Source organism: Impatiens glandulifera, chromosome 9 (assembly GCF_907164915.1).
Source record: "Impatiens glandulifera chromosome 9, dImpGla2.1, whole genome shotgun sequence".
Classification (NCBI taxonomy): Eukaryota; Viridiplantae; Streptophyta; class Magnoliopsida; order Ericales; family Balsaminaceae; genus Impatiens; species Impatiens glandulifera.
The window spans coordinates 35,927,562-35,951,475 of NC_061870.1; the positions used below are offsets into that span (position 1 = coordinate 35,927,562).

A 23,914-nucleotide genomic window follows, 5' to 3' on the forward strand; every position below is an offset into this window, starting at 1 on the left:
AATGGAAGAAGAGTTAAAATAGGGGGTAGGAATCTTTGGTTTCATTGGCAGAGAAAGAGAGCCAGTCGCCAGAGGTGGTGGGTGGTGTTTCTCTGTCGACTGGACTGATCTCATGAGCAGAGTAGAGTAGAGCTCATCAAACCCACCACCACCCGACCCCCCTGTCTCTTTTTCATTGCTGACCACTCTTGTTGTTTGTTTTTCACTACTTTTTATTTTATTGAAAATATAATGATGAATAATTGAAAAAAAGAAAGAGTAAAACGTTGTGAAATTCAAGGACTCAACGGATTAAAAAGCGACCCAAAAGCCCCCCAGTCCCCACGTACGTGACAACATTAATTTGTATTACTATCCCTTAATTCTTTATTAATTAATATTAATCACTTCAATTGTTTTCTTATCCACAATATATACACTACAGCTAGCTCAAGGCTCCATGAGGAGGAGCTTTTTATTAGCCTTCAAAAAAAAAAAACTAGTGCATTTTTTTATTTTAGGTTCTAAGCTGATTAGTTAGTTGTTAATCCCATTTACTGCTAATAAAAATATTAATAACCCAGATTAAATATGCAATTAACATAGGCATCCCATAAGAATATGAAGTGATTAGCTAGTTAGGGAAACGAGGAGCCAAATGATAGGTAGAGTAGAAGATTAGAAAAAAAAGCTAATAATTAAAGTAAGACCCATTTTTTACAACAGTCAAACAACTTACAAACAAACAAACAAACAATACTAATTAAGCTCAAACTAATAATATTATTATTAAAGAAATGAAATAGGTCAGAGCCACAACGGCGGAGGCTCATTCAAATCCACAGCCAATCCACGTCTCACTATCCCAAAATACACCAAAGCAGGACCACCTTCCGAATTAGTCGGTCCTACTGTCCCCGTCGTCGACGAAGTCGGCCGCATAAATCTCTGCCTGTTCACATCCGTACACCCACCCACGACTTCATCGTGTTGGTGACGATGAAGCCCGGCAAGTAGATGGGATGGCGGCACCGGCCATCTCCGATCAGAAGGAATATGGTTGAGGTCGAGTGCAAGACCACCAACTGTAGTAGAAGTTGGAACCGGAAAGTTGGTCTTGGCTTTAGCGCCGCGGAGAGAACGGGCGGCGCCGTCGTAGGCAAGGGCAGCTTCCTCTGGAGTGTCGAAAGTTCCTAACCAGACACGGGTTTTCTTCCAGGGATCTCTTATCTCGGCGGCGTAACGACCCCAAGGCCGCTTCCGTACTCCCCTGTAGTGTCCCTCCTTGGGCGGCGGCGACGACATGTGAACAGCCACCAGTAAGTAAATATAGAGAGAGAGAGAAAGCAAAATGGAGTGGGGGTCCCCTAAACTAAACTGGACTGAAGAGGGGAGTTGTTAAAATAGTGTGAGAATAGAGTTTTTCATTTAAATAAATAAATAAGTGCGTTGTCGCGTAAAGTTGGGAAAGGGACCCACAGTTTTAGTCACCCGTAATAGTCGGCTCAACGGCACGACCGCTTCCCTGTTTGTTTTCTCATTAACCGATTTATTATTAAACAATATGTTTTTTTTTTAAGTTTACTTATAACCTCTTTTTTTATTCATTTTTACTCCCATTTATTATTTGTTTTAAATAAGGTGGATATAATCTGGACGGTGGGGGCCAGGAAAAGCGGTAAAAAAATGAGGGAGGCGCCGTCTGATTTGACGTGTCAAGCGCGGCTGTCATGTGACTGGTCGCACGGCTTAGGTATTACGTAAGCCCTACCTGCTATGTACGGGGAACCTCAGCGGCGGTGTGCCTGGTGGTAGTGTACGAATTAATAATAAATAATAATAATAATTGAATAAATACAAACAGCTTACGTGCGCGTGTGTGTTGAGGCTAGTCTCTGGCGTCGCCTAGTGAGTGGATGATAGCTGTTGGTTTTCTTCTCTGCCTGTCTGCGCTTACTGCTGTATACAAAGACGACGACGAATGGTTTTGCAAGACAGGCTTTTCCTTTTCTTTATTTTTCATTTTTAAGGAGAGAGAAAGTTGTGTTTTGAAGGTGTGGGGCTGTCAGGACAGTGAAATCTGAGCCCCCCACGTGGAGCCCGAATATGTTTGTGTCTGAGTTCTAGGAGACAACCCGAGTTCCGCCGGAACTCAACCACCACCTCAACCACCACCGCCACTCACCTGACTCGTCTTGCTTTTCACTTTCACTTTTCACTCTTATCTACAACTTTTTGCTTTCTTTTATATTTTCAATTATAATATAAGATGATTATGTTACTAATTATTTGGATTAAACAAGCTTTTCTTAAATTATGTAAATAAATTGTTACAATAATTTGAAATATTTGTTTACTATATCAATAAATAAGACCTTAGTTTGGAATAAGATGAAAAAAAAATAGCTATTAATTATATCAATTACAACCATCAAATCAATTACTGTAAATAAACTGTAGGTGTTTAATATGGATTTATTTAAATAAAATTCAGATATTAATCAAAGTATTGTTTTAAAATATATATATATATATATATTTAAATTAAATTAATAAAATATTATTTAATGTTTGAGATTTCTTTTAAAAAAAAAAAGTAATTTAACATTTTTAATTTTAAAATGAGCCATTTAATTGCTAAATTAGTTTGCACAAATAAATTTAGAGCTCAAAGAAACACTCCAATGTACATTGTACCATAACGATTTAAACAAGCTATTGTTTATAAAATACAAATACAAAGGCCACCATGAAATCATCTAGCCCAACAAAAACAAAAATGGATCAATTTAGTTTCTACACTTCATTTAGGCTGGTAAATGATACACAACATGATCTCCAAAAACCTATATATATATATGACTCCCAATTTGGAATGTGTTCTTTTGTTATAATTCTTCTGTACTTTACATGTGTTGTAAATAAATAAATAAATAAAAAAGCATAACTCCATGGGGGTGAAACAAACAACAAAAAGAAAATGGAATGGAACCTGTTTGCTTTGGGGGAGGAGGGAAGAGTTAAATGAAACGGATCAAGAGAGCAGGCTTGGCCCGTTCTCATTAGCTGTCCTGATGCTGTTTTCATGCGAATGATGTCTCGTTCCCATTTGCACGTCACGATTGAAAATTGTCCTCGATTTAGCGTATGGTGCGTCTCTTGCTGCATTGCAAGTTTGCAACAACATTAATAAAATCAATAAATTTATATTTGATCTAAAATATGTCTTCTTCTTGTAATGCTTGCTTGCTTTGCTTTATTTATACCTGCAATTTTCTGTGCTTTCAAAATATTTTGCCGTCTCTTCCACCAGCACATTAAGCAGGTGATAACAAGAAGGAAGGCCAGACATGATCCTATGGCAATACCAACTTTTGCAGCAGTAGATAGGTGATACCCACATGAACGTAAGCCAGGAATACCACAAAGTCCTGCATTATCCGTAAAACTGCACACGACAATAACTAAATAAATAAAGCATGCAAACTATTTTTTTCGTGTGTTCTTCCAACTTTCATAGAATATCTGAGAGTAAATTTCATCATGATTAAATCTCACTATACATACTTGAAACTTGCTCTGTGTAGAAGTCTTCCTCCTAGTGTTTCTGGAACTTTTCCAGACAGAAGATTACCATTCAGATTCCTGCACATAACAATGGAGATTTTGCTAACCATTTGCTAGTTATAATCAAAGGTTTAATTAATTGGATGTGCACAAGGTCTTACACTCTTTGTAATGCTGTTAACTTCCCTAGACTCTCTGGAATTGATCCATTGAAGAAGTTGAACGAAAAATCCCTGCCAAACAAACATACAAATTTTATATAAAGCTTCTTGGGTTCAATTAAACAAACCAATACCATGTTCTTCAAACATATATATATAGAGCCTATTTGAACCCAAAATAGAACAAATTTACACCTGGAAGAAGTCTTCTGACACATTTCTCAACCTTAAATTGAGTTATCTAGGTATATAAATATCTTATATATAGTTAAAGAACCATAGACTCACAGGATCTGCAAGGTAGATATATTTCCAATTGAAGATGGAATAGGTCCCTTGATGCTGTTTCCACTCAAGTTTCTGGATATGCAAGTGAAAGTCAGTAATCAAGCAAAATGGATTATGATTCGATGATTTATGGTTTGGACTAGCCATGTTTTTTTCGCATTAATTAAATAAGGCTCCAGCCTTTCCCAAAAAGAAAAGAAAAATGAGAAACACAGAGAGGAACAGTAAGCAAATATCTCACATGCTTTGTAGATGACTAAGTTGGGATAAGTCATTTGGCAGGAAACCACCTAAACCTTGATTGTCAAGACCACTGCCCAACAATAAAATATTAATCAATACAATAGAAGATAAAAACATGAGAAACTGTTAAAGAGCTGTGAATGCAAATTTCAGAAAATATCAATTGGCTTGATCATATTTAAGTTTTAGAGTAGCTAATCAAGATCTCCCAACCACGAAATATCTTAAATAGAAAGATTGAAAATGGGATGACATGCAAGTTCATCGGCACAAAGAAACTATCAATCTCAAATCTGATCACAGCGAGATTATTAGTGTTTCTCCAAGATATTCATGCATTAATGAAGACCAATAATATGCATCTAACTGCAATCTTTTCTGTAGTCATAGATGATGTACTTGAACATTTTGGAACATCCAACCTGTAGGCATCATTTGATTTAAAAGTTTTGAGAATTATATTATATTTCCTTTTAGGATGAGATGAGGAGATGACATCTAATCTGACAAATATGTCAAAGGAAAACAAAGATATCATATCAAACACAAGATCAAGAACTAACAGTCCATCAATGACCCATTTATGGCTAGCCCTGTCATATCGACAATTTGCACCGCTCCATGGGTGTTGCTGAGGAACACAAGGATCACCATTCCAGCCAAAACGAGGAGGAAGGCTCAATGCACTCTTCAATTTCTGCAAGGCCTTAACTACAACAAAGAAACCAACTTTTTAGCAGGTCATTTTACAGTCATTCCATTATTTTTTGATGTCATTTTACACATTTTAAAAAAACACGTGAAAAAAATCAACTGCTCAAATAAAATGAATTGGAGCTTGTTTGATCTTGGGGTTTAAAAAAAAATCAGTATCACATCATCTATATTTTCAACCATCAAACCACCTAATTCATCAACTAAAATACCCTTTATTTTTATAAAATTTGAATTTTAATACAAAAGGACATTTAAGTAATTTAACCCAAGTAATCCCAAAAAACCAATTTTTTCATCAAACGAGATTTTGATTTCATAACCTTCAAATAACCCCACATCAAACAAGCTCTTGGAGGGAGAAATCTATAAGTAACTAAAAGATAATACATGAAAACCGGACATGAAGATTTTCCAAATTCCATATTACCTTCAGATGGAAGAGTTTTGGCTTCAGCAGGGACAATCTCAAATATCTCAAGTGCATTGATTATGGCGGTACCTTTGCTAGGATGCAAAGCTATAGTCAAACTCTTTCCCTTAACATCAATTGTCTTGTTTAGCACAAGTGCACTATTAATATCTCTAGTGATGTTCACAATATCAATATCTTTAAAAGCTGCATCACCATTTATAAGAACGTCAAATACTCGTTGCCCCACACCCGTGATTAAAGAATCAATTTCTGCAAAATGCAGCCAAACGGAATATTTCCTGTTGGGATCTACATCAACAGTATAAGCTAATATTGGCTGACTAACTGTACCAACAAGTGCTGTTTGATACAGGGCCTGCGGGTAAAAATTTGGGGAACTTGACGCCATTTTAATAGTACTCGAGGTAGATATAGCACGGTCAGAACCTTGACCAAATGTTTTGATGGAGTCCCAGAATCTATCACCACCCCAGTGGTCCCCTCTATAATCAACATCAAATCTTGGATTCTTAGATCCACAACTCAGCCTTTTGTGTGTTCTTAGAATTGATCCTTTACCCCAGCCAGGCCCAAAATTGTATGCCCTCCTACTAATCTGAAGAATTTCAATTGCAAGAATGGCAGGATCACCGTGACCAGTGCTATGAAAGCAAAGAGAAGCAGAGCCGTCAGTGAGAAACACATTTCCTTCAACAAATACCTGCTCATTATCACGGCTGCTCCATCCTGATTTCAAAGAGTAAATCTGGGTTCCCTCTAATGAAATATCAAACAGAGGTTCATTGTCAAAATTAGGATCAGTAACCAATCCAAGAAATATTCTCACTGCATAGTGGCCACTAGGCACTCTGTTAATATTATAGCAATTTTCCGGACCCTCAGAGAGTGGAAAATAACGAACTGTCTGAAGTGGAGGTGAAATAAAACTCGTACGAGTTCCATTAGCAGGTAATCCTCCAGTATACGCAAAATCTTTGCTCCAGAACGTATTGGTTGGCCGAGTATGGACATCATCACGAGCCCCACAGCTCATCCGCAGTTGATATGGTACTGCATCAATAGAATAAATGACAGGTCAAAAAAACAGCTTAAGAGACAATCTGAAACAGATGCTCAAGATTCTCAATTAAACAAATGGTTGGCCATTTCATTCATTTGTCCAAACAATAACCTATCTATCCAAAATATTCAGCTCTGTCATCGATAAATAACCTCCTGTTTTAGTGGAAGAGCTCTTTTACAGTTCACATGGACAAATCTTACAAACAGTTTTTCTTTATACAATCTCAATTAAGATAATAACAAGCATGTGTTAATAATAACATGATTTTTAATCGTCTTTGTCCATGAAAAGCAAAGAAACTCAATAGAAGACCAAATTAGGTATTCCATCAGCAGAAACAGATCACATTTCCTTGAGTAACGAACAGTATTTCATACATATGGTAAAGTATTGATTGCTACTTGACAGTGAATTTCAGAACTCGTATCTCTATATCAACTAACTATATAGAAGTTCGTTTAAATCCGTAAGAAGATCCGTAATATTGATTTCAACTAGGAGAATTCATCACTATATAATCAAAAGAAACAATCGAGAGAAGTAACTAACCTGTTTTAGTGTGAGACGGATGTGGATACAGTAATAATGATAGTAAAAGCGAGAAGACGCGTATGAGCATTGCTGCATCTGAGTTCGATATCGGTTTCTCTCTCTAACTCTCTCTCTCTCACTCTATAACCTCTTCATTTCCACTAACACCCGTTTAGTTTCATCTTCTTCCCTTTTTAGCGAGAATCCAGTCATATTGTCAGAGAGAATAATGTCGTAATCAATAAAATTAAATTCACCCCTCAACATTCAGTTTAGAATCAGTTTAGACCTTAAACATTCTACTTATACTAATCATCATCCATTTTTAAAAATAATATAATTTTTTTATTTTTTTATTTTAATTTTAAATTACTGAAAAAAACAAATAATGGGTTTCTATTAAATAATTGAGCACTAGTTCAATAATACTGATTCAAGTTTGACTTTGTGCATACTAGGTTATGCGGTTGAAGTTCATAGATCAATTCCCCATTGTTGACCTGAAAGTTGGTCTAACATTAGGAATAGAAACAAAACCCTACCAATTATTGGTGAATTATTTTCTAAATTTTGAATTTTTTCTTATGTGGAAGGAAATCTAATTAAATTTTTCTTTCCTCTATTTAGAATGTGACTGATATTGTGAATATTTTAAATTATATGAAGAATTTTGAAGATATCTGAAAATGTTATTTTGTTACATTCATATTTTTAGTGAAATTTTGTTGTTTGATAATGTGAATTTAATTTAGATTTTATGTAAATATTATTTTATCAGTTCATAATGTATATTTTTACTATATAAAGATTTTTTTTAATAATATATAGATAACTGTTTGAATATTTTATTTATTTATTTCAATGTAAGAATTTATAATGATTATTTCCGTTATTACTTCGACACAATTTAAGATGTTTTAAGTGGGAATTTAACAAACCTGATAACTTCATTTCTTATGAATATTCCTGACACTTGAATTATTTTAATTGTTTGAATCGTTAATTCACATAACTTTATAAATTATTTGGATTTTTGTCACTATTTTCAAATCATAAATTATATATTTAAAAAAAATGCACAATATATAATGTAGGATATATACTAGCATAAATGGAACATCAAGTTTTAGTGAAGTCATTAGAAGATCTTATAATGAATAACATATAAAATCAATCATATTTATTAAAATTCATACACATTAGCCTATGTTGATCATGTCTTAGGGGAAGGGATGGGTGGTGATTGATGATTTTATTTTTATTTTTATTTTTTTTCAATTGCTGCTTTATGGATTTTGATAATTTTTTTGTTTTAAGGTTTGCTTGTTGTATTTTGGTTGATCATTTATCACTTCTCGTACACAAAAGTGAATTATTATAATTCTTATTAGTTAAGGAAATTGAACATTTGTATGTACAAGGAAATTCACCTGGATTATTTGATCTCAAATATTATGTTGATGCAGTTAGAGTTGTTTGATATTGGGCTCTTTTTCTTTTTTGAATTTTAAGGGTTTTATAGAAAATAATATTAATTGATAAAAAATGAGTTATTTGAAAAAAAAATTATGATGAATTATTAAAATATTTATTTATTTAAAATTAAATTTAATAAAACGAAAATGAATGTATTTTGATATTATATTTAATAATGAAGTAATTTGATAATTAAGATAATAATAATAATAATAATAATAATAATAATAATAAGAGGAATGATTTTTTTTAAATGGATTTAAATTAACTAAAATCCCTTTTAGATTAAACTTTTGAAGATCAAAGAAGTCCTAGGAAGAAAGATTATAGAGATCAAACGAGGTTATGTAAAGAAAGATTATATTGAGTGATTTGTTACTTTTCTTTTCACCTTAGAATTTTCAGTACAACTCATATTACATTTTATTTTTTTAATATTATTTAATTATTAATTATTTTTATAAAATCTAAATAATAAAAATAATATATATAGTAATTCAATTAAAATCCAAATATTTTATCATTTTTATAAAAAAATCAATAAAAGCCCCCAACATCAAACAAATCCTTACTGGGTTGATGCTCTCAAGATTTTGTATTCAATAATAAAAATTAATTAAATATCAAATAGTTATATGTCAGATGATGTTGACGTTGGAATATCTTATATAAAACAGCAATATTATTGTGTATTATAATTTATGCATTTTTTAAATTTCAACTTTATTGCGTAGAGAAATAATAAATTATAATATTCATAACATTACAGATAAAAAAGAAGAAGAAAAAAAGACAAGAACAACAAATACATTACCTTGACCTTTGATCATAACAAAAATAATCATAAGATTATATCATCACGACTTTTTGTATAGTGTTAAGGATGGAGCTTTATGTTAATTAGAAACAGATTTGTAAATTATAATTTGAATGAGTTTAAAAAATAATTAAAATGAGCTTAAACAAAATAAAAATTATGAATGAAACTAATGAATTATTATAGGTTTTATAATTATTTTAGAAACAAAGAAACATAAAGTGAATTACATTGAAAAAAAATTAAAAAATATACAATCATGTCACATTTAAAAAAAAATAAAATAAGGTGGGCTGAAACTCATCTAAGCCTTAAGTAGATTCACACATATGTCAAATTTTATTTTAAATTCTAATATAAACTGTTTAATCTAGTAAAAGTAATTTTTAAGAGGCTAATATTACAAATCGATTCTCACATGATCCTATGAAATAATTGATCTTAATTACATATGTGCTATATGGTCTCTGTTTAACTAATACTGATTTTCCTTCTATAAACTTAAATTATTGATTTATAGTAAGTAAATAAATAAATACATGATCAACTACTGCTGAATGCAAATAAATATATTATTCATTAATATAAATAAAGAAACACATCATTAAAAAATCCTTTTATGTTCGGCGGTGGGCCCAAAACAACAACGTGTCACGGGAAGCTCATCACAATCTGCAAAACAAATGGGCAGCCATGCATGTTTTCATTTAACGAAACGACTCATTCATCCTTATCCATATATTAAATTTATTTGTGTTTGTGTTTTTTTAATCAAATCTATAGGATTTGTAATATATTATGCTAGGTAATTAGACAAATAAATGAACTCCTCTCATTGATGTAGTTTAATTATAGTGCAACACCATGCAAGTTAGTAATTATTAATTAGAAAAAACTAAAATATCCCAAGAACATAGTGTTGGATTTTCTTTATACAGCTTTTATTTTGGCCAATTAAACGGTACTGAATGATCCAGCGATTATTTTCTTTGAAATGGTACATGCAAAAATAAAAAATAAATAAATGTAATTTACAACCATAAACACATTACAAGGAAAAAAAAAATCAGAACAAAAAAAAAAATACAAAATCACTTGGTACGATTTTTTTTAAGAGATCAATTAGATGACTTATCGAGTCCACTCTTACTGGATCTTATCGTAGACATCGTCATAACAATGAATGAACTTAATCGGTCGTTTATAATTGTCGAAAATTTTCCGGTTCCTCTCTAGCCAGACAAGGAACCATGTTATGGACCTTATGGCTGTGAGGTTTAAGCCCAATCTAGTCAATTTTATTTTTATATATATATTAAGGGAAGGATCTATGTAGGTCCACTTTGATAATTTTTTTCAAGTTGAAATGTGATATTACTTCATAATTTCTTACAAAAATTTTAATATAATTCATTTTTTATTTATCTAATTATTAAAAAATAATAAAATTTAATTTTATCTATTTGTTTTATTCAAAATTTTCTAATTATTTTTTTTAAATCCATCATAATTTCTTTTCAAACCCATCCCAATTATAAATTGGTCACTCTTTATATCTTAGAGAATGCTATTATATTTATTTGAAACAAAGGGATGGGCGTGAGGTATTTTAGGATGATAGAGTCAGAGATTGTTTGATATTTCAACAATTTTGTGTAGTGATTTTTTTTTATTATATATACAAATTTTAAAATTATTAATAGTTATTTTAGTTCCACAGTTAGTGTGACAAAATTTTAAAATCACACTAATATCATTCTCACTTACATAATAGTTTTTTCTTTCATTTTTCTTAAAACACAACATTTTTTTTTCATGATTTTTAAAATCACAATCTAAGATCATCTCCAACTCACAAACTCATTTTCAAACCCAAAATGCAGTAAAAGTCATTCAAATAGTAATTCATCTCCAACCTAAAAACCCATTTTCAAACCCAAAATTTTTTTCTTAAAATATTCCTTTCTTACAATAACTTTTTAACTTTATTAATATTATCTATATATTTATCAATTTTACATATTTAACTCTAATCTTTTCTCATTCATTTAATAATATTAAAATAAAATTAAGTATATATATTAATAATTCATAAACAATAAAATAATTCAATAACACATTTAATGATTTAATTAAATGTTTAAAAAAATATTATAACCTTTTATCTTAAAATTAAAAAATAAAATACCAATAAATTGTTTCAAATAATTTATTTAAACAAGTTTAATATTTAAATTAATATAGTTATATATTTCAAGGACTTAATTAACCTTTTATAAAATAATTATGCAGGATGAACAGTATACAGACAAATATGGGTTTTTTTTTAAAAAGAGAGTAAAACTCATTTTGCTGTTAGGGTTTGCCGGACGGTTGGAGGGAAATATAAATATGGGTTTGCGAATGAGGTTCCATTGGAGTTGCCCTAACTCTAATTTTTGAATCCATCTTGGACTCCAAAAAAATAAAAAAAATAACAAAGATAAAAGTCCAACGTTTTAAACTAACTAATTTGGCGGACTCCACCCAAACTTCCCCACAATTGTCAATGTACTTCGACATAACTCATTTTATTCCGGTTGAAATCCAAAAGGCTCCACATCCCAACTATAAATTGACAATGCAAAATGAGGTGTGCAGCCAACTCATCTCTTTATGACACATACAACATTGTCTCACCGGGATAAAATTCTTACCTTAATTTTGTTCCTTTAAGATATCTCTATTAATAAAACTTCAACCAACTAACAAAATTTGTAAACACCTTTTGAGTCCCCAAAAAATATATATATAAGACGTTGTGACTTTATTAAATAATGTATAAAAGTGACAAATATTAAATATATCAATATCATACTATCAATATAACCCACAAGATCAACAATCTCGAATGATTATGAGTTAATTAATCAACTCTCCTAATATCAACTCATTAATAAGATAAAACAATTTGTAAAATTTTATTTTGATGTTTGAAATTCTAATTCTAATTAAAAATAAAAATAAAAATAACTTTAGTAATTTGATTATTAAAAACCAACTAAACAAGCAAAGTAGGTAGATGAAGAGTAGACAAGTGTTTCTCTGTATTATTTATTGAATGGAAGAAAGTGGATTCAAACAAGCCCATAGATAAAATCTTGCAACAAACAACTGAGGGTTGAAAGTTGGATCAAACATGTGTATTATTAATGAGAGGGAGTTCAATTTGTCTGCTCAAAGATAGAGTTTGATTAGAGAGAGAGAGAGAGGAAACTTCTCACCGAAGAAGAAGTTAGTTGATTTGATTATAAAAGTCTTTGATAGTAAAGTAAACCCCACCGATTGATTCACCCAGATACCATAGAATCACAATCATCGTTTTTCCGTATAGCTTCCGACCACTTTCCTGATAATGGGTTTGCCGGAGGTTGCCGATTACGCTCATAATTTCGCCGTCATGGTCAGAGTTCAAGGACCTGTGAGTTTATTTCTCTCTCAACTTCATATACCATTTCTCTTTTCTGCTGTTGCTTCTTATATTGTTAACCTAACTCTCGTTCCAATCTCCCATTAATTTCAGGACCCGAAGGGCCTAAAGATGAATAGGCACGCTTTCCACCATTATAAGTAAGTAATAATTCCTTCTCCACCTTTCATATTCATTATAATCGCTTGATTGATTGGTTATCTGATTTCGTTCAACTTGGTTTGGTCCTTTCTCCTTGTAAAAGCTCTGGCAATACAACGATTTCAGCATCCGGAATGTTATTTCCAGAATCATTCAAGGTTTCTCCTACTGTTAAGAACTTTAACGGTGATAATAAGACTGCACGGCTCATTGTGACGGTTGCATCAGTGATTGAACCGTTTTTATCACTGCAGCACAGGGAAAAGTTGTCTCAGGTTTTAATTAACTTTGTTTGATGTTTTTGTTTGCGAGATCATGTGATTGATGGTCTGATAAGCATTTTATTGATTTGGTTGCAGCAGGACAAACCAGAGCTGATTCATGGTGCTCAGGTTGAAATAATGATCGAGGTAAGAGGCGCGACTCGTTCGATAAAAGACATTTTTTCTTATGATTCAGACTTCTTTTGTGAATATTTGCTTCATTGAGCAGGGAAACAATCGGTTTGAGCATGACAGTAACGAGAAACATCATTGTTGGATATCTGCACAAGTTCTATCATTGGTCAGCAATCAAATCATGTCTTGTTCTATTTTTATTTATGTTACACAAACATTGTCTTGGTTTCCTATTGTTTGCAGTTGCAGGGGTCGATTCCTTGTATAAATCCCGTGTCTATTTTATTCCTAGTTTCTTGAATTTGTTATTTGTGTGTGTTCGTAGTGAGATTGATACCAATGGTGCAATGTGTGATATGAAGGTTGATGTTCCTGCATCTTCTGTTGTTGTCGAATCGCTTATTCAAGCTTCTTCAGGATCAGAACGTAGCTGGGAAGTTGGTTGGTCATTGGCCAAATACAACGATGGTTCCCAACCTTTTGTAAGTAGTTTTCCCTACTTTATCTCTTCACTAGTTATGTCTCGAGTCTGACCCTGTTTGTTATATTAAAATTACTACTCTTTAATAGGTTGAGGGACATAGGGATATATTGGCCGCAGAATTAAGCAATTCAAGTTACTTGGCCAGTTCAACAATGAGACTTGCCCTTCTTATTGTTCCCCATTACAGTTTCAAGGTAATTGATCACCTTTTGTTGGTATTTCTTACTGCACTTCTTTTATCACCAGACCGATGTTTCCAATAATTGTGAATAGGCTTTACCGAACCTGAAAATGTCACCCTCCTACAAGCAAGGTGACCTCATTCTCACTGTGGGATCTCCTTTTGGCATTTTGTCCCCAACCCACTTTTTTAACAGGTAGAATTTTCAGATACATGCAATTAAATGGGCTTTCTTCTCTATGTATTTGATTTGATGCTGGTTTTCTGCGCCCTAGTGTATCTATGGGTTCTATTGCCAACTGCTACCCTTCTGATTCAGTGAAGAGTTCATTGTTGATGGCTGATATCCGTTGTCTTCCTGGTACAATACCCTTTCCTTTCCACTTTTTGTATTAGATTATAAGTTCATTTGTCTCACCTAATCATAAATAAATCAGGAATGGAAGGTAGTCCAGTTTTTGGGGGAGAGGCGCAACTAATTGGCATGCTGACAAGGCCATTAAGACAAAAGAGTAATGGTGCTGAAATACAGGTATTACACGCTTCATTGAGATGCTCTTTGTTTCTATTTTTAGAAGTCGCCGCCTTTGGGACAACTTTATTAATACCAACTTTAACAGCTGGTGATTCCATGGGAAGCCATTGCAACTGCTTGCAGTGACTTACTACTGCAGGAGGAGCCTGAAAAGGCATACAATGGATCTTCTTTCGATGATGGACATCTAAAGAATTGTTTGCCAGAGGAGGAGTCTTCATCGGTTATCAAGAAGGCAGTGACTTCTGTTTGTCTTCTGACCATTGACGATGGAGTTTGGGCTTCTGGCATTTTGCTAAACAAACAAGGTCTAATCCTTACCAACGCTCACTTTTTGGAGCCTTGGAGGTTTCAGAGATCAACTGTACAGAGTGATACGAATGAAGATATTCTTTTCACGTCGTCGTCAAATAATCAGCCTTTGCGGAAAGATTTTTCAGCAGGTAAAAAACCCATTGGTCGTAGATTCGGGTTGAACATGATGAGCTATAGAAGAAACATTCGTGTCCGTTTGGATCATGAAGATCCTTCGATATGGTTTGATGCTAGGATGGTGTATGTATCCAAGGGACCCTTGGATGTTGCTCTTTTGCAGCTTGAGTTTGTGCCAGACCGACTTAACCCCATTGTTGTCGACTTCACTTGTCCATCCCCAGGCTCAAAGGTGTTTGTTGTTGGACATGGATTATTTGGACCAAGATGTGGTAATTATTTCCCTTCTATATATATATTTTTAATTGTCCTTCCCCAGGCTCAAAGATCTGGTTTGTTGTGCATCAGATTCCCTTCCTTCTGTGGGTGTGGGGGTTGTTGCTAAGGTTGTTGAAGCAAAGCGGACTTTAACTAGTCAAACGGGCTTGCAAGTTAATAAACGGGAAAGTTTCCCAGCTATGCTTGAAACAACTGCAGCTGTTCATCCTGGTGGCAGTGGAGGTGCGGTTTTAAACTCAGATGGTCATATGATTGGGCTGGTCACGAGGTGAGAAAATGGAACAGTTTCAGTATTTGCCAGTATTCCATCATGGTAACTGTATTCTTTAATTTTGTAACTTTTTTTTCTTGTTGGTTTTAGTAACGCTAGGCATGGTGGAGGAACGGTGATACCACATCTCAACTTCAGCATTCCGTGTGCAGCTCTTGAGCTAATCTTCAAGTTCTCAAAAGGTACATTTACGAATTAAAAGTATGTTATGATGATGAAAAGTAGATTCCAACAATCAATTAAAAGTTGTGGGTTTTATTCCCAACAGCAGCAACAGATATGCAGGACATGTCACTGCTGGAAGAGATGGACAGGGCGGACGAACACCTTTCTTCTGTCTGGGCATTGGTTCCGCCTTCTCCCAAGCCAAAGACAACTTTACAAGGTGATATTGGACAAGACGGTAAGGGTTCTCGTTTTGCCAAGTTCATAGCAGACACAAAAGAAGGTCAAGCTGGGAAACTGGGCCAATTCGCCAAGCTGGCTAGGATTTCTACAGAGTTCGCCCCAAGCAAATTGTAACAAATCAGATCATCTTCCATCTCCACCTATATATATACATATATATGAGCAAACTTGGGACTAATTGTGATAGAAAGTCCCTGGAGGGTGGATTTATTTCCTGGCTTTTGCTATTGCCTTTTGATAGCTTCCCTTTGATATCGACATTATTTGGGAAGATTACATATTTTATTGTTGTTGTTGCTCATATAGATTAATCATTTAGAGATCAAGTAATTCAATAATAAATGTAATCTGAATAAGGAGAAAAACTGTCTGATATCTCTTTATAAAAATAAATTCCTCACATACCCATTAAGACTAACAAATTCATTTTGTTTCCTTAGTAAAAATCATTTTGACCTACTTTTTTTTCCTTCTTTTATTTACATTCTTGACTATGGTAATCCTACAAGTTGGTTTAGTGGAAAGAGCTAACCAAAATGTGGGATCGATTTTCACGTACCAAAATTTTACGGGTTAACACTTTTACTAAATGGACTAAAAAATTACACTTTTACTAAATGGACTAAAAAATTACGGGTTCCATTCCCAATTACCACTTCCCAATTAACACTTTTACTAAATGATTATAATCTGGATGATGATTCTCAATGGAAATGAAAAAAAGTCTGTAATTTTGGCGTAATAGTTCCCAAATAGGAAATGTTGATTTTTGTATACCAATTGGTTCGGTGATGACCGAAGAATCCCGAGCCCCGAAAGCATCTGCCGTCTTGTTGTAAGAATCGGGGCAAAACCTTCACAGCACCAAGTTCTTGTGTTAATTTGCTATTCCCGGCCGCAGACCCCGCTTTATCTTCGTTGAGAGCGAGAGCGAGATGGAGCAGACCTCAGGTTACAAGGATTACATAGCAGGCTTGCTCGCCGGCGTGGCTATTGTTGTCACTGGTCATCCCTTCGATACCGTTAAGGTCTCATTTTCATTTACTCTTTGGTTCATTTCTTTAATGTCGTGATCATGGAACAGATCCATGTTTTTACTTGATAGATTGCCCTATGCATTGCTGAGATCATTAGATACTTACTTGTCCGACTAACTAGTGTGCGCGAGTTCTGATTGCTCAGTGAGCCGGGAAACGATTTATTTTGTACTTAGAGAAGTGAAAGCAACATCGAGCGTGAACCCAGGGGCTTTAAATCGTATAGATCTATTATTTTGATAGTACATTGTTGCTTGCTGACAAACTGTTTCAAAATGAATCTGCATTTTTGGTAGGTGAAGAGTAAGTACATTAGATAATGTGTACAAAGAACATGAAGTCTGAGAGGGTCTAGATAATGTAAAGATGTGTGGAGTAGGAAAAACATGAGGTCATTTCATTCTTTTATATGTATGCGATGAATAGAGAGTGTAGGACATGGAGCTGATCGCCATCTCTTGATTAGGTATTTTACAGATAAGTTAGATTATTCAATCCTATGAAACCTCAATTGTGATTAAGCAGCGATGATACAAAGAACATCTTAAGACTGCAACTAATGTGTTACTAGATCCGTTTCCATAAACTTTGCCAGGTAACAGACTAGAAATATAATTGTAACTACTTGCATGATAAATCTGGAAAGCTGATTTCAACTTGCCAATTAAAATCACAAATATTGTGAAGGAAAGTAAGATTAGAGTTTGTGAGAAATAATGCATCTTGGTTTTGCTGAGGAATATAAGTCAAGTGTCTTCCAACTTAATCATATTTGTGTATCAGACAAATATAAATTTTGTAGCCGGCATGCAAGGTGTGGCAAAAAAGTTGCTGTTTATGATGCAAACGTGTAGTATGAGTCACATTAGGGTATTATTTGCCACTGTGATGTGCTGGGCAATGTCTTATGAAGATTGTCCACAATTCTAATTTGTAGTTAATCAGTATCTTTAGTCATGTATCATAAGTATGATATGCATGTTTCCTATCTCACAAAAAATGCTATTGAAGAAGATAATGGTTGGGATGTCTTGTACTTCCATCAATGATAAAACGATTGATTTTGTTCCCCGATGCCCATTCAGGAAAAAGAATAGGCATGCCATGTTGTGTTGTCATGATGTATGGTAGTAATTTGATTTTATTGTCTGATGCCCTTGCGGAAAAATAAAGGAATATTAGGTTATTTTGGATTGATTACTCATGGAGTTATTTGCTGTGCATACAAACCCTTGTTGTAATGATATAGGTTATGCAAATTATGGTTTTGATTTATGCAAATATGCTATGGCTTTATTTATTTTATGCATTTCTGGTTTTGATTTCTTAGCATTTCATTTTCAATTCTTCTCAATTCCCACCTAATTCTTACCCCATCTTGTTACACAGAGAAACCGAGATGAGAAGGGAAACCATTATTAGTTTACATTCAACTGATTCAACATTTTGCTAAAACAGATTTTCAACTTGTATGTAGACCTCTAATATTTACAATTATGTCATCTATTACCCTTACAATAATTACCTAACAATATTCTACTATTACAACTGTAACGCTTTCTTGTTAAACTAAAAATCTAATTGCAGATACACCGTAAGCTTCAAAGTGTTGACTCTAGATTATTTACTGAATGTATGCTGTATTTGGCCTCAGGTGAAGCTGCAAAAGCACAACACTGATGCTCAAGGTGCAAGATATCGGAATGGTCTGCATTGCACGGCTAGGATATTGAAGACAGAAGGAGTAATAATCCTCAACTTTCTACAAACATAGATTTAAATCCTTACTATTTCTATTGATATACAGTACAGGGGAATCTTGTGGTTCTTTTGCAGACTTATTATGGGATTATTGGGGTTCTTATTATTATTGTTAGGTCCATTCTTGATAGCATAGTTTTTTAGGTGACTTGTGTTTCAAATTAATTGATTATTAAAAGATAATAAAAGTCAAAATTTATCTTTCTAAAACATTTCAGTTGTACCTTCGCCATTTTACTTTTCTTTATTATCTTCAGATAATGTATTCTATCATGTTTATTAATTTATCACACGTGCAACTGAGACTTGTGTATGGTTAGTTTGTTATTGTAATATTGTAATTCATTGTACTTACTCCCCAATAGCTGAAGCTACTATGTGACCTAGCCACTTAAGCTAGTTCTGTAAACTCATTTGTTCACGGGAGAATCAATTTAGTCAGAACAACAAACACTAACTTGGATTCTAACCAGATTAAGGTTAAGAATGTTTGTTTTGACAGGTGAAAGGACTTTATAGGGGCGCATCGTCTTCATTTGTAGGGATGGCTTTTGAGAGTTCACTGCTTTTCGGCATGTATTCCCAAATAAAACAATCACTACAGGTTTTTGTGATGCATATTGTTTAAACTATATCTTTTGTTTGGTTTATTCAGAACCATATTTATTTTCTGGGATTAGTGGCCAACTGATACATGTTTTTTCTTCCTCATTTATTAGTCTATTTTTTCCTCCATTCCATTCTTTACTTGGCTTATGCAGGGTGAACTTCAAAGTGATAAACCACATTTTTCCACAATAATTCCAGCCGCCTCTTTCAGTGGTGCTGCAATCAGCTTTATTCTATGTCCGACAGAGCTGGTAAAGGTAAGCATGTGATGAAGTTTACTGCATTTCTTTGTTGTCAAAAGCTTGCTAATGACTATAGCTGTTCCAGTGCAGGATGCAAGTTCAAGGAACGGATTCCTTGGTTCCCATGTCAAACAGATACAGTGGTCCTCTTGATTGTGCCATTAAAACCATGAAGCATGAGGGGGTAAAGGACTCCACAATATCAATTAGTTTGGCATATTATGTGATATGGAACTAACATACTATATTTCCAGGTTGCAGGAATTTTTCGAGGAGGCTTGACAACATTATTTAGGGAATCTATAGGAAATGCAGCTTTCTTTTGCACCTATGAACATGTGAAGTATTATATGAATTTGCAGTTTAAGGATGCACACAAACAGAACAACCTGGTTGATGTAGGAATTGGCATAATGAGTGGTGGTCTAAGTGGTATAGCAGTAAGTGTTTTTTTGGGCTGTTTCCTAAATTAGATTCATCTTCTGATGGTTGGTAGAGAAGTTTAATGTTGTCTTTTATATGCCCTATCTTTTCCAGTTCTGGTCAGCAGTTTTGCCATTGGATGTAGCAAAAACCTTAATTCAGACAGACCCAGATCGAAGCTCAACTAAAAATCCATTCCAAATCTTGACATCGGTAGGGTGTTCAAATTTGCATAGATTAGATACTGAACCCCACTTTGTAAGTTGACAATAAATACGGGAAGGAAAACACAAGAAACTAATTGGTCACCTGTTATAGATTCACAGGAGGTCAGGACTTAGTGGATGCTATACCGGTCTAGGCCCAACAATAATGAGGGCTTTTCCTGCTAATGCAGCTGCAATTGTAACCTGGGAACTGGCAATCAAATTTTTGGGCATAAAGCATGATTAGATATCGTGTAAGGCAAGAATTTGTAATTCTTGAAAAGATTGAAACTCAATTTCAAACACCTCATATTATGATGAAATCTTATTGAGATCAGCATTTTTTTTTTGCCTCTACTCTCTTTGCAGACAAGCTTACAACAAAATTTAAAGGCTTGATCATTTAGAGGGTTCAATTCCCCATCTGTTACTCATCTTTGAAGTGCTGAAGAATGAAGAATTTTTGTGTGCTAAGGACTCTGTTCATTTTTTTTAAACAAGGTTGATGATTGGCATGCTCTGTTTTTCCGCTTGACCATCGCAACCAAAATATTTATGAGCACTGGATGGGGAACTGTTGTTCATGAATTCCAATATTCTTATTCTAAACTAGTTAATTATTTTCTTTTGTTCTATGAGGTTTATAGTTTATTCAATGTTTTGATCTCTTGTGCAAGGTTATCCACCTTTGTTTGTTTAGCTTTTTGCTGCCATTTGATATCGTATATTAGTATTGCACAACTGAAGATTTGTAAAACCTCAAATCCTTAAGTGTAATATATCAACTCTATGCTTAAATTTCCTTGCAGTTATATTCACTTGTATGTTAGTTGAGGTGAAAATTTGTATTTTGCCTCTTGAACTTTCACCTGATTTTTGTTTATCACCACAATGTTTGACACAGTTTAATTTTCCTGTGAACTAACGAAATAGTTCAATCCACCCCTTTTGTAACCTCAACTGCTAACCATGGACCTTCTAGTTTGTGTGTTTCAGATAGAAGTATGAAAAGGAAATCTGGCTTGATGTTCTAGTTCAAACAGAAGCTTGCAGTGGGTGGACCCAACTCTACTCAATGGTCAATTGTGCAATACTACTCATGACAGGTCGGTGCTTACACGATCCTTCAAGTGAGTACACCTACACCAATTCATTTTTATGGATTTTGTGCTTGAGGACTTTTGATGAGATGTTGAAAAGGTTCTTCTATCTCTCTGACTGTTTGTTTATATTGAATCTTCATCATATTGAACATGTCAGAAGACTGTCTCCACTATAACAAGATTTCATTTGTTATTTATATGAATACTGCAGAACCTGTCTAAACATGCTAGTATTTCCTCGAGTAAAAATGTATAAGCTGTATCAATTTTTAAGTGTTTTCCTTCTGCAGTTCATAAACTTGATATGCCTCTGTGATAGATTAATCAGATGAGCACATGAAATCCATTTAGTATCGAAGGTAACAAACCCCAGAGTATTAATTTACTAACAAATATTAGAAAAAAGGACAAACAAATAACATTAACCTTATAAATATCCGAGATAATCTGCAACAACAATCAATAACTGAGAGATCACAGTTATCATAAAGCATTAGAGGTTTGGAAATTGAACCTTATTACATTTCCTTACATTGTATTATTAGCCAGTGCATAGACAGCACACATACATCATCTTAAGGTTGACAGAAGATAGAGAGCAAAAACAAGAGTGACCAGGGAGCCAATTCGTAGACATGCAAATCTGTGGTTAGACAGAAGAGAGAGAGCATGATATTTGGATGCAACACTTTAGGCCGATCCTTCTCCCTGATTATCATATGAACTTTTACGGCGGCGCTCATTATGTCCGGCTAAGCGTCTGCGACAACTCCTTTTAGCTTCATCAAAAGCAGATATCTCATGAAACCTGCATACATTAATTTCGGAGTTAAATGGTGAACTAACATCATAATCCCATTTGGGAAGCTAAGACGGTATTTCTGCTTCTATATCATGTATAGTAAACTTGATGTCAATATACAAATTATTTGTTTCTAATATGTTTATAGAATTTATGGACAGGAAGTTTGTGATGACAAAATAGTTTGACAAGTATAGGAAAACCATGTAACCTTTCTAAACGAAAATGAAGAACTTGTTTAAGAGGTGATTAGGTAGTGGGAAAATGTAAAAAATACAATCTATTTTCGGAAACCATGACAAGCTGACTATGTTGCCTCCTTTAAATATATAATATGGAAGGGGAGTGGTTTCTGTTGGTATTTTGCTTTTTGATTTTAGTCAATAGAAAATGAAAAGTTTGATCCGCATAGGTTCTCTCACATGCATCCTCCCGCTAAAATTAGACTTAGATGAATTTCCATGTATCAGTAATTATGAACACTAATTATTTCAAAGGGAGAAAACTGAAGAGGGGGGTTTCAGGGATTTTTACCTGCTGCATTGCTGACAGAACCGCTGCCAAAGACCTACAACAGCAACAATTGGAGCCTTAGCATGAGCTTCACAAACCTTGTGGCGCCTGTGGTACTGTTTTGCATTGGTCATGTCTGCATCACAGTTCTCCACCTGGCAACAAGGCAGCGAGGACCCTCCACCAGATCCGCTCTTGCTGGTGAAAGTCAACGCCGTTTTCTTCCCTAAACCTTCAACATCTTTGTCTTCCTCTTCTTCTTCCTCCTCTCCGGCAGTGCCTTCGTCGTTCATCTTTCCCTTCATGCTCCTCCTCCTGCCTCTCATATCCATCCCCTTCCTAGAAAGCGAAAGAACAGTAAGAAGCAAATAATCTTTCAAGTGGATTGATGATTGGGATGAAATGGAAGTTGGGGGAAGGTACTGGTGAAAAAGAATGAGGGAGGACCACAAATTCCATCCTGATTCTTCAAAAAGCATAATGGTAGGGGTTATAGTAGCCGTGGTTTGGTTTACACTTTGAGAATATCAAGGACTGTACAATATACTGTGTTCTTTCATCCTTTTTTTTTCTTGTTTGTTATTATCTCTCACCAGTTGGGAACACACTTAAAAGTCAGAAGTTTTGATACAATCACATAAAACTTCATTTCTAATTCTACTTAGGTTTGTCTTATTACTGTTGGTGCATCCCTACATCACAATATGCATGAAGCCGGTTATCTGTTTCTTTTAATTTATATATCTCACTCAAAGACTGATTTTTTAATATTTTTTTATATAATGAAATGATGTGCGCTCTTAACTTCCTATATAATGATTTATTTTGAAAAGCAGGTAAGTTACCCACCCAAAGAAATCCTAGTCTCAAAAAGAAAAGAAAAAAAACAGGTAAGTTGATGGCCAAGGAGAGAGGACTCGAGCTGGAAATCTGTAGAAATATCAGAGCTATCAATTCATCCATCTATCGAGGTACATAGTAATGAGATTTCTAATATTGACCAAGTCTCGTGTCAATCTTAAAGTGCCCATCATCTATCTAGCTTGGTCTTAAATGAGTACTTAAATGTAGGGGCAGGCTGTTGGGTGGCTCTGTCTGTTTAGTTATTATCCTATACTAAAAAATATGCATATGATGGTATTGTTTTTGCATATAAAACCATTAACTGTTACATACTTATAAGGCTGATCGATCATGACACATGATTGATATGTGCTTGCATTGCATCATGTGAGGCCACCAATCACACCATTTTGTGTTTAATGTATAGGGAGAACAAAGCTTGAAAATTTATAGACTAACTATGAATAAGTGGGGTGCCAAAACCTTAATGGTCCTAAGTACT

General features: G+C 34.1%; 5 protein-coding genes across 12 annotated transcripts; 2 read left to right on the plus strand and 3 right to left on the minus strand.

Annotated features, from left to right (window-relative positions):
* Positions 1–650: 650 nt before the first annotated feature.
* Positions 651–1,371, minus strand: LOC124916542 (ethylene-responsive transcription factor 12). The gene has a single exon (XM_047457274.1). It carries the CDS (start codon positions 1,282–1,284, stop codon positions 787–789), a length of 498 nt encoding a protein of 165 aa, XP_047313230.1. The 5' UTR covers positions 1,285–1,371; the 3' UTR covers positions 651–786.
* A 1,434-nt stretch (positions 1,372–2,805) lies between these two features.
* Positions 2,806–7,158, minus strand: LOC124916735 (receptor-like protein 4). The gene is made up of 9 exons (XM_047457495.1): positions 7,001–7,158; positions 5,383–6,438; positions 4,802–4,949; positions 4,237–4,308; positions 3,996–4,067; positions 3,708–3,779; positions 3,547–3,624; positions 3,246–3,427; positions 2,806–3,141 (listed from the first exon to the last, which is right to left on the minus strand). Exons 1-9 carry the CDS (start codon positions 7,068–7,070, stop codon positions 3,014–3,016), a joined length of 1,878 nt encoding a protein of 625 aa, XP_047313451.1. The 5' UTR covers positions 7,071–7,158; the 3' UTR covers positions 2,806–3,013.
* Positions 7,159–12,446: 5,288 nt separating this feature from the next.
* On the plus strand, positions 12,447–16,279 carry LOC124916734 (glyoxysomal processing protease, glyoxysomal). 7 transcript variants are annotated; one of them, XM_047457487.1, is made up of 14 exons: positions 12,447–12,735; positions 12,838–12,884; positions 12,989–13,160; positions 13,245–13,295; positions 13,378–13,449; positions 13,646–13,765; positions 13,854–13,961; positions 14,041–14,144; positions 14,224–14,309; positions 14,386–14,480; positions 14,569–15,187; positions 15,264–15,462; positions 15,556–15,647; positions 15,734–16,279. In XM_047457487.1, exons 1-14 carry the CDS (start codon positions 12,670–12,672, stop codon positions 15,985–15,987), a joined length of 2,085 nt encoding a protein of 694 aa, XP_047313443.1. In that variant the 5' UTR covers positions 12,447–12,669; the 3' UTR covers positions 15,988–16,279. The 7 variants fall into 7 exon arrangements, with proteins under 7 accessions (XP_047313443.1, XP_047313446.1, XP_047313445.1 ...); XM_047457490.1 differs by having other exon boundaries at positions 15,737–16,279; XM_047457489.1 differs by having other exon boundaries at positions 13,248–13,295.
* A 327-nt stretch (positions 16,280–16,606) lies between these two features.
* Positions 16,607–21,009, plus strand: LOC124914164 (mitochondrial arginine transporter BAC1). Of its 2 annotated transcripts, none has more exons than XM_047454658.1 (9): positions 16,607–16,901; positions 18,565–18,654; positions 19,174–19,275; positions 19,433–19,537; positions 19,608–19,706; positions 19,777–19,962; positions 20,060–20,158; positions 20,264–20,410; positions 20,521–21,009. In XM_047454658.1, the coding sequence occupies exons 1-8, from the start codon at positions 16,809–16,811 to the stop codon at positions 20,396–20,398; spliced, it is 909 nt and encodes a 302-aa protein (XP_047310614.1). In that variant the 5' UTR covers positions 16,607–16,808; the 3' UTR covers positions 20,399–20,410; positions 20,521–21,009. The 2 variants fall into 2 exon arrangements, with proteins under 2 accessions (XP_047310614.1, XP_047310615.1); XM_047454659.1 differs by having other exon boundaries at positions 20,264–20,405.
* A 640-nt stretch (positions 21,010–21,649) lies between these two features.
* LOC124914165 (squamosa promoter-binding protein 1-like) lies at positions 21,650–23,273 on the minus strand. The gene is made up of 2 exons (XM_047454660.1): positions 22,591–23,273; positions 21,650–22,062 (listed from the first exon to the last, which is right to left on the minus strand). The coding sequence occupies exons 1-2, from the start codon at positions 23,046–23,048 to the stop codon at positions 21,945–21,947; spliced, it is 576 nt and encodes a 191-aa protein (XP_047310616.1). The 5' UTR covers positions 23,049–23,273; the 3' UTR covers positions 21,650–21,944.
* Between the last annotated feature and the right edge of the window lie 641 nt (positions 23,274–23,914).

Bases quoted from the DNA above. Each gene is read 5' to 3' on its own strand.
- LOC124916542 (XM_047457274.1), bottom strand. From the start codon at position 1,284: ATGTCGTCGCCGCCGCCCAAGGAGGGACACTACAGGGGAGTACGGAAG.
- LOC124916735 (XM_047457495.1), bottom strand. From the start codon at position 7,070: ATGCTCATACGCGTCTTCTCGCTTTTACTATCATTATTACTGTATCCA. The intron at 4,068-4,236 runs GTGAGATATTTG...TTGCATATCCAG, and splicing joins CTTAGTCATCTACAAAGCAT to AAACTTGAGTGGAAACAGCA. The intron at 3,625-3,707 runs GTAAGACCTTGT...TGTTATGTGCAG, and splicing joins TTAACAGCATTACAAAGAGT to GAATCTGAATGGTAATCTTC.
- LOC124916734 (XM_047457487.1), top strand. From the start codon at position 12,670: ATGGGTTTGCCGGAGGTTGCCGATTACGCTCATAATTTCGCCGTCATG. The intron at 13,296-13,377 runs GTAAGAGGCGCG...TTCATTGAGCAG, and splicing joins AGGTTGAAATAATGATCGAG to GGAAACAATCGGTTTGAGCA. The intron at 14,310-14,385 runs GTACAATACCCT...TAAATAAATCAG, and splicing joins TGATATCCGTTGTCTTCCTG to GAATGGAAGGTAGTCCAGTT.
- LOC124914164 (XM_047454658.1), top strand. From the start codon at position 16,809: ATGGAGCAGACCTCAGGTTACAAGGATTACATAGCAGGCTTGCTCGCC. The intron at 16,902-18,564 runs GTCTCATTTTCA...ATTTGGCCTCAG, and splicing joins ATCCCTTCGATACCGTTAAG to GTGAAGCTGCAAAAGCACAA. The intron at 19,276-19,432 runs GTTTTTGTGATG...TGGCTTATGCAG, and splicing joins AAATAAAACAATCACTACAG to GGTGAACTTCAAAGTGATAA.
- LOC124914165 (XM_047454660.1), bottom strand. From the start codon at position 23,048: ATGCTTTTTGAAGAATCAGGATGGAATTTGTGGTCCTCCCTCATTCTT. The intron at 22,063-22,590 runs GTAAAAATCCCT...TAATGTATGCAG, and splicing joins TTCTGTCAGCAATGCAGCAG to GTTTCATGAGATATCTGCTT.